Genomic DNA, 8,888 nt, shown 5'->3' with positions numbered 1-8,888 from the left:
ACTTCATTTAATGTATACATTTAATACATTTAACATGTATTTATAATAGGGGAGATATAGGGGATGGGATTTCTTTCGCCGCTAACCCAATATTAACCCTTACATGATTATCATGTGAAAGGTATGCTTCACAAAACAATTATTAAAAATGTGTTTGAAAATTGACTGATATATTTCAATTTGTTCCATGTGAATTTCATACTCACTTGAATTTACAACATTATTGAAAACCTCCTGGATAAAGTGGGCTTGAATGGCCAATGTTTTTAAAAGAGTTTCAGACTTACGTTTCCTCCACCATCTGCTTCTGATACTCCTCATATTCTTCTCTGGACATCCCATCATGAGATATTTTGCTAGTTGTTCTTGTTTCTTCAACTGGCTGATCACAATGAATGAGAACTGATGTTCCTTCCATAAAACAAAATATACGCTACTCCTTTCCTTTCCTTTTTTCCCAATCAAGCTTTAGCTTCAGGATTGGTCTATTAGAGTAAATCCAATGAGAGGCTTTGCTGTGTTTCTGTTGAGGAAAGGTTAAAGAATTATAGCTCCTTAATATGTACCATCCCCCTTTTTCAAGGGACCATAGGTAATTGGACAGTTGACTCAAAAGCTGTTTTATGGACAGATGTGGGCTATTCTTTTGTTATTTCTACAACAATTAAGCGGGTAAAAGTTCTTGAGTTGATTCTTAGTGTGCCATTTGCATTTGGAAGTTGTTGCTGTGAACCCGCATCATTCAGTCATAGGAACTCTCCATGAGAGAGAAACAGACTGTTGTTAGGCTTCAAAAACAAAACAAATCCATCAGAGAGATAACAGGAACATTAGGAGTGGTCAAATCAATAGTTTGGTTCATTCTGAGAAAAAAGAACACACTGGTGAGCTCAGCAACATAAAAAGGCCTGGACGTCCACGGAGGACAACAGTGGCGGATGATCAGAGAATCCTCTCCATGGTAAAGGAAGAAGCTTTCACAACATCCAGCCAAGAGAAAAACACTCTCCAGGAGATAGACGTGTCACTGTCAGAGTCTACAATCAAGAGAAGACTTCACCAGAGCAAATACAGAGGGTTCACCACAAGGTGAAAGCAAAGCCAGTTTAGACTTTGCCAAAAAACATCTAAAAAGCCAGACCACTTCTGCAAATGCATTCTTTGGGCAGCTGATATTAAGATCAAGCTGTACCAGAATGACGAGAAGAAAAAAGTATGGAGAATTCTGAAGTGTAAAGAAATATACTCTCTGCCCTGATTCAGTCAAATGAAAGTGAAAGTCATGACATTTGTCAAGTATGGTAACCCATACTCAGAATTGGTGCTCTGCATTTAACCCATCCAAGAGCACACACACAGCAGTGAGAAGTGAACACACCGTGAACACACACCCGGAGCAGTGGGCAGCTATATCCAGCGCTCAGGGAGCAACTGGGGATTCAGTGCCTTGCTCAAGGGCACTTCAGCCATGGGTATTGCCACAGCAAAGTTGATTGGGCGGCGCTTCATAGTACAAATGGACGACGACCCAAAACATACAGCAAAAGCAACCCAGGAGTTTTTGAAGGTAAAAAAGTGGAATATTCTGCAATGGCCAAGTCAGTCTCCTGATCTCAACCCGATTGAGCATGCATTTCACTTGCTGAAGATAAAACTAAAGGCAGAAAGACCCACAAACAAACAACTGAAGTCAGCTGCATTAAAGGCCTGGTGAAGCATCACAAAAGAGGAAACACAGTCTCTGGTGATGTCCATGAGTTCCAGACTTAAGGCAGTCATTGCCTGCAAAGGATTCTCAACAAAATATTAAACTGAAAATTTATGAATACATTTATTTGTCCAATTACAGGTCCTTCTCAAAAAATTAGCATATTGTGAAAAAGTTCATTATTTTCCATAATTTAATGATAAAGATTAAACTTTCATATATTTTAGATTCATTGCACACCAACTGAAATATTTCAGGTCTTTTATTGTTTTAATACTGATGATTTTGGCATACAGCTCATGAAAACCCAAAATTCCTCTCTCAAAAAATCAGTGGGAAGTCTGTGGGAAGGAAAAAGTGTGGCAAAAAAAACGCTGCACAACGAGAAGAGGTGACCAGACCCTGAGGAAGATTGTGGAGAAGGACCGATTCCAGACCTTGGGGGACCTGCGGAAGCAGTGGACTGAGTCTGGAGTAGAAACATCCAGAGCCACCGTGCTTTTGCGTGTGCTTTTGAACCAGAGAACAGCGGCAGAAGCGCCTGACCTGGGCTACAGAGAAGCAGCACTGGACTGTTGCTCAGTGGTCCAAAGTACTTTTTTTCGGATGAAAGCAAATTTTGCATGTCATTCGGAAATCAAGGTGCCAGAGTCTGGAGGAAGACTGGGGAGAAGGAAATGCCAAAATGCCTCAAGTCCAGTGTCAAGTACCCACAGTCAGTGATGGTCTGGGGTGCCATGTCAGCTGCTGGTGTTGGTCCACTGTGTTTTATCAAGGGCAGGGTCAATGCAGCTAGCTATCAGGAGATTTTGGAGCACTTCATGCTTCCATCTGCTGAAAAGCTTTATGGAGATGAAGATTTCGTTTTTCAGCACGAACCCCTGGCACCTGCTCACAGTGCCAAAAACCACTGGTAAATGGTTTACTGACCATGGTATTACTGTGCTCAATTGGCCTGCCAACTCTCCTGACCTGAACCCCATAGAGAATCTGTGGGATATTGTGAAGAGAAAGTTGAGAGACGCAAGACCCAACACTCTGGATGAGCTTAAGGCCGCTATCGAAGCATCCTGGGCCTCCATAACACCTCAGCAGTGCCACAGGCTGATTGCCTCCATGCCACGCCGCATTGAAGCAGTCATTTCTGCAAAAGGATTCCCGACCAAGTATTGAGTGCATAACTGAACATAATTATTTGAAGGTTGACTTTTTTTGTATTAAAAAACACTTTTCTTTTCCTGGTCGGATGAAATATGCTAATTTTTTGAGATAGGAATTTTGGGTTTTCATGAGCTGTATGCCAAAATCATCAGTATTAAAACAATAAAAGACCTGAAATATTTCAGTTGGTGAGCAATGAATCTAAAATATATGAAAGTTTAATTTTTATCATTACATTATGGAAAATAATGAACTTTTTCACAATATGCTAATTTTTTGAGAAGGACCTGTACATTTGAGTCCCTGAAAATGGGGGGCTGTGTATAAAAATGGTTGTATGTATGCATTTTAAGCATTTTATGTTTCATTTTTGTTCAACCCCTTGGATTAAAGCTTAAAGTCTTTATCTCAGATCCATTGTAGTGGTGTATAAAGAGAAAAAAGAACAAAGTCAGACACAGTATTCAGTGTTCGAATACTTCCGGACCAGACTGTATTTTTGTCTCATAAAACAGTTGAACTATCAGGTGTATACAATGAAATACTAACAACAAGAGATGTTTACCTCTGTTTGAACCATGTGCTTGCACAAAATAAATAAATAAATAAATATTTCATGATATATGATACAATGCCAAGAAATGTTAAAAGAGGTAAAAGTCACAGCCTAACAGTGTTGAACAGAAAGTACAGGAACTCAGCAAACTGTCAGTTTGCAATTAATGTGTAAGGACTGTAAGTGATACAATCTTTCATTGCAGACTGCTTTTCTCACCACATGAAAAGCACATAAAATAATTAAAGGCTACACTTATAACTACATGCACATTTGTGGACACAGAGTGTACCACACAGATGAGGTGTGAATCTGAACTTGTCAAACCTGCAAGTTGTGCCAGCACTGGTCACATTACCTGCTCCATCTCAATAGAAGGTGATGTTACAGGATTTCCAATCATTTGATCAGGCAGGGCTGTGGCCGCCTTCTGACACTCATGATTCATTTAAAACAGGAAGCTGCAAGCATAGACCAGTCCCGTCAAGTCACCATGGCTGCAGTAGTGAAGGGAGGGGGGTTGGTGTCTCTGGGGACCTGCTTCTGAAAAAGACACACCGGAAGAGAAGCATCGTCCACGCAAGACCACAGCACAGCTGAAGCCAAAGATCGCTCTTCTCCATGGCTAGTTTCAGACATCTCATCTTACTTCTTCTCTACTGTGATGGAATGAAGACTGGTATGTGCATGTCTGCTTCTTAGTGTAGTGTAACATTTATGGGGTCTTGTTGTTTTTTTTACAAGCTTTGATATTATGACCTTGTTATCAGTTAGTCCCTGATCTGTTGGTTTTTCCTGTGTTTCTAGGGGATGTTAATGTGATTGTAAAATTATTGAAAATAATTTTAAAATCATTCCTTGGTGTTTTATTAAGCTGGGTTGAGGCTTCTAAGTAATGCATCTTTCATTTAACCTTGACTAGGCCAGTCTTTCTAGCAGAACAGTGAGTTTGTAGTGTTACTTACAGGGGGGAAAGAAGTCGACCGGAAGTTGAAGTCGGCCGCGTGCCGCCATCTTGTAGCAGAACTTAGGCTTGTTTGAGATGCGCCTCGCCTCGCCTGAAATGTAGGCGAGAGTAGGCGGCTGAAGTGAGGGGAGGAGTGAAATAAGCGCAGGCAAGACGGACAGTTCTGAGCTCTCGAAGTGGAACAGATACCTACGAGATCAAAGGCAGATATCGCGTTATTCTCACTCACGTGCTGTGTTGCTAATAAACATGATATAATTTCAGTTCTGTTGCTTTTATATGAAAATAAATATGATAAACAAGACACTCAGAGTGCTTGCTATTTAATTCCATACGAAAGGCGTATTTATCATCAATTTTTTACTTTAATACAAACATGTATTTTAGATTTTTATAGAAATATGACAACAATCACATATCTCACACAGATATCGCACTGTAATAGTGTTTGGGAAGATTCATGCATAATTTAAATACATAATCACATGAAATCAGATAAAAAAAAAAATTTTAGAAGCATCATGCTTTTGAATAGCGCAGTCGGTGGAGAGCAACTGCGCTCATCTGCTCAATTCGACACAGCCGCCTCGCCGTCGCGAGAGTTTTTCGGCACACGTCAGCATGACATCAGAGCAAGGCGGACGTAACTCGGACGCTTTTTTAACCGGCATGCATCTCGCGGTGATCACCGGTGATCGGTTCTGCGCAGATTTTGTTCATCTCAAACAAGCCTATTGACTCCCATTCATTTTGGCGTCACTTTGACAGCGAATAACTTTACATCTGAGGCGCTAACGATTGCGTCATAACCACTCGACTCTCTGTCGCACAGGAGAGAAATTACCGTACAGACAGGAGGAGAAGCTCGCAGGCAATCGGGGAGACGTCAAGAGATATGGCATACTGGCTTTACATTTTAAAATACTATACAAAATAATTAATCAGAATACTTACTCCTGCTCACTCAGGCCAAAGAACTCCCCGCTCAAGCTCGGCGTCTCTGCAAGATTAACGATGTCAGTTTGCACGCACAGCTACTAGAAGATTTACATCTGTCAGGCATGTTGCTGACGTCATCAAGCTTAGTTTGAGTCTGCGCGTCAGAAACGGAAGTTCTAAAAATCGCTAAAAATGGGCTTCACTTGTCTCAATTGAGTTCCAATGGGGTCGCTGTGTCCATTTCTTTTACTGTCTATGGTTACTTATTCAGTGCAACATTATATGGCATGTCTTTTTTCTTTTCTTTTCTTTTTTTTTTTTTAGAAACAACCCCTTCCCCACAGTCTGATCCTGTAATTACAACACGAAAAGTTGTATCCAAAGGTATGATTACCCTGTCATACTGTATATTATTAGCCAGAACAAGTATGCATTTGACATAACAAGATTACATCAATAGATCAACAGATATTTGTAAGCGTACAAATTATAAAATGATTACAGGAATAGTTAACCAAAAATAAAAATTTGGCAAAAAAAAAATTGATTCACCCTCAGGCCATCCAAGGTGCAGATGAGTATGTTTCTTCATCGGAACAGATTTGGAGGAATTATTACTATATCCCTTGTTCCCCAATGGATCCTCTTGGTGAATGGGTGCCGTCAGAATGAGAGTCCAAGCAGCTGATAAAAACATTACAATAATCCACAAATAATTTACACGACTCCAGTCCATCAATTAACATCTTGTGAAGTGAAAAGCTGCATGTTTATAATAAACAAATCCATCATTAAGATGTTTTAAACTTAAACTGTTTCTTCCAGCTAAAATATGAGTTCTCTATCCAATTTGCTGTTTTCAAGCAAAAACAATCTACTGTAAAACAGATCTAAACAAATATGTCAGTTGAATTTGATGTGAGAGAACAACAGGAGATTGACTTTTCTACTGGAAAAAGCAATATTATGGATACAGGAGTTGTATTTTTGTCAGAAGCGACACCTTAGTAATGGATTTGTTTATTACAAACATGCAGCTTTTCATTTCGCAAGACATTCATTGATGAATTGGAGTCATGTGGATTATTTTGATGTTTTTATCAGCTGTTTAGACTCTCATTCTAACGGCACCCATTCACTGCAGAGGATCCACTGGTGAGCCAGTGAGGTAAATGCTACGTTTCTCCAAATATATTTTGATAAAGAAATAAACTCATGTAAGCCTTGGATGGCCTGAGGGTGAGTAAATGTTCAGCAAATTTTCATTTTTGGGTGCATTCTTTTAAAATGTGAATAATAAGTTAATCAAAAATAGCTTATTTTACTAGAGAAAATACATTGTATTGGACATAATTGCAGAGGTCTGGTTTGCTGATTGGGCTACAATGTCTTGGCATACAGGTCAAAATCAAGTCACTATTCAAGAGCTTGCAATCCTGAAACCCCAAACTATAGAGCTTTCATGTTACCTAACTGATATACCAAATAACCCTCCGTACCTTACTGGCTATTGGACTAAAGATGGAAAAGGAATTGTAAACTCTGAAGAAACTGTAAATAGAACCAATGAACAGTATATCCTTAAAAAGACGTAAGTGGATGTCTATTTCAGAAAATAATCATGTGTTGTATCTAATAAATGCAAAATAATGCAAATAAGACATGTTAAAGAAGCAAATAAGCAATTCAGTATTACTAAACAATGACTTAACGCTGATTTAAGCTGTTTAACCTGCTTCACAGTTTCGATATACTGGCCAAAGACCTGGGAAATTATTCCTGCATCTTCAAAGAAATTCAGACACAAGTAACATTTGTTTTAGATGGTATGTTGTCATTTTATGCACATAATGTGTTATTTTAAATGGTTTATACAATCATATTTATAATTTAGATTATGTTAACCTGATGTATTTTGCTCCCCCATACCCCCCCCCCCCCCCAAGTGCCTGTAATAAAAGACAAAAGAGACAAGCCGATAGTGAGCTACACTGGAGATTCAGTTGTACTGGCGTGTAAACTCAAACAAACACCGAACACCTGGAACTGGTACAAGGCAAACAATACTGAAAAGGTGAAAAAGAAATAGGCAATATGAGATGGATTATACTACTTCAACCTAAACCTATTTATTTAGAAGTTTTTTAGCTAATATAATTTATATTTTATAATTTTATTTCATTTACTGAAAATTATGGTAACACTTTATTTTAAGGTGTCCTTGTTACACATGATACAATGTTCTTACTATTATAATAACAATAAATTATGCATAATTGCATGCAAGTAACCCTAACCCTACACTAAGTACATGTAGTTAATTAATATTACTCAGTACTTAAATGTATAATTACACTGTAACAAAGACACCTTTAAATAACGTTTAACCAAAATGATTTGTAATAGTTGTACTTAGTTATCAATGGCAACACTGTTCATATCAGTGTTTTTCTCTTCACAGGGGCTCATCAGTGTTACTGCAAACCCTCTGAACTACAAGATCTTTATTAATGGAAATGAAACAAAGCTGACTGTACTGAATCTGACTGAAGAAGATTCTGGGAAGTACATATGCAGCGCTGAGTTTGATATCAAACCCAGTGAGTCTTACATAGAGCTGAAGGTCTTGTCGTATATTGAGCCTCTCAAGCCCTTCATTGCTATAGTGCTTGAAGTCATTGTCCTTGTCACACTGATTTTTCTCTGGGAAAAATGCAACAAGCCGCAAAATGACAACATTTCTGCAGGAGGTACAGTAAACTTTAATGAATAATCTTTAAATAGAGCTGTCACCAATTAAAATTAACAAAGGATTTATCCATTTGCAGAGAATGAGCTCTGCTCTGAACAAATCAGCAAACTGTAAGTGTGTTCAGATCAGTTTATATGATTTTAGATTCACTGAATATATTTGGTAAAAATTAAAATAGTTACACAGGTTTTTCAGACATTGGCAGTGATGGTGCTTATTTTTGTTCTAGCACTCGTGATGACAGCAATGGAGTGGAGAACAACACAGCAAGACAAAGAAAACTGGAGCACTGAGCTTTTCATATTAACAGTTGAAAAAAAAAGTGTTTGATTATGTAAAACATATTTCCCCCCTTTTTAATCTTGTGGCTTGAATCACATAAGGTAACAAGCAATAAGGTTTTTTTGGCCTAAACTAATTCAGTCACAGCAAAATATATAAACATACATTATATACACTCTGTATATTACATAAACATTTAATGCATGTTTTCATAATCTTCAATACAGTGTTATTGTCCAGGTTTAAGTGTTCATATGACCTTTTGAAAGTCAATTTAATAATAAAATTCAACAAAAGAAAATACTTTTCTGAAGGCTTTGTTAAAGGATTAAATCGCTTCATATGATGAAAAGTTGACATTTCAAATAGCTCGATTCTTACAGATTACTTTATGATATATTTTTGTACTTTGTGATGTGTGAGAGCTTTTGGTTGCTTGGACTGTCTTTCAACTAAGGAACAGAAAGCGCAAACCTACAAAAATGTCTTCAGTTGTGTTTCAAACATGAAGAAAAGTCTTATG

The 8,888-nt window shown here is 38.0% G+C and overlaps 1 protein-coding gene and 1 pseudogene across 1 annotated transcript; one reads left to right on the top strand and one right to left on the bottom strand.

The window, feature by feature from the left end:
• LOC109087865 overlaps window positions 1-1,854 on the bottom strand; it is a 10,670-nt pseudogene extending 8,816 nt beyond the window's left edge.
• Window positions 1,855-3,675: 1,821 nt separating this feature from the next.
• LOC109073591 (embigin-like) lies at window positions 3,676-8,807 on the top strand. Its single transcript, XM_019089689.2, has 8 exons — window positions 3,676-4,104; window positions 5,656-5,715; window positions 6,733-6,922; window positions 7,075-7,157; window positions 7,278-7,405; window positions 7,793-8,081; window positions 8,160-8,193; window positions 8,313-8,807. The coding sequence occupies exons 1-8, from the start codon at window positions 4,047-4,049 to the stop codon at window positions 8,374-8,376; spliced, it is 906 nt and encodes a 301-aa protein (XP_018945234.2). The 5' UTR covers window positions 3,676-4,046; the 3' UTR covers window positions 8,377-8,807.
• Window positions 8,808-8,888: the final 81 nt, after the last annotated feature.

This window comes from Cyprinus carpio, chromosome B5 (genome assembly GCF_018340385.1).
Source record: "Cyprinus carpio isolate SPL01 chromosome B5, ASM1834038v1, whole genome shotgun sequence".
Classification (NCBI taxonomy): domain Eukaryota; kingdom Metazoa; phylum Chordata; class Actinopteri; order Cypriniformes; family Cyprinidae; genus Cyprinus; species Cyprinus carpio.
Note: the sequence above shows the minus strand (reverse complement) of the source record. Positions and strands in the feature narration are given on the sequence as shown.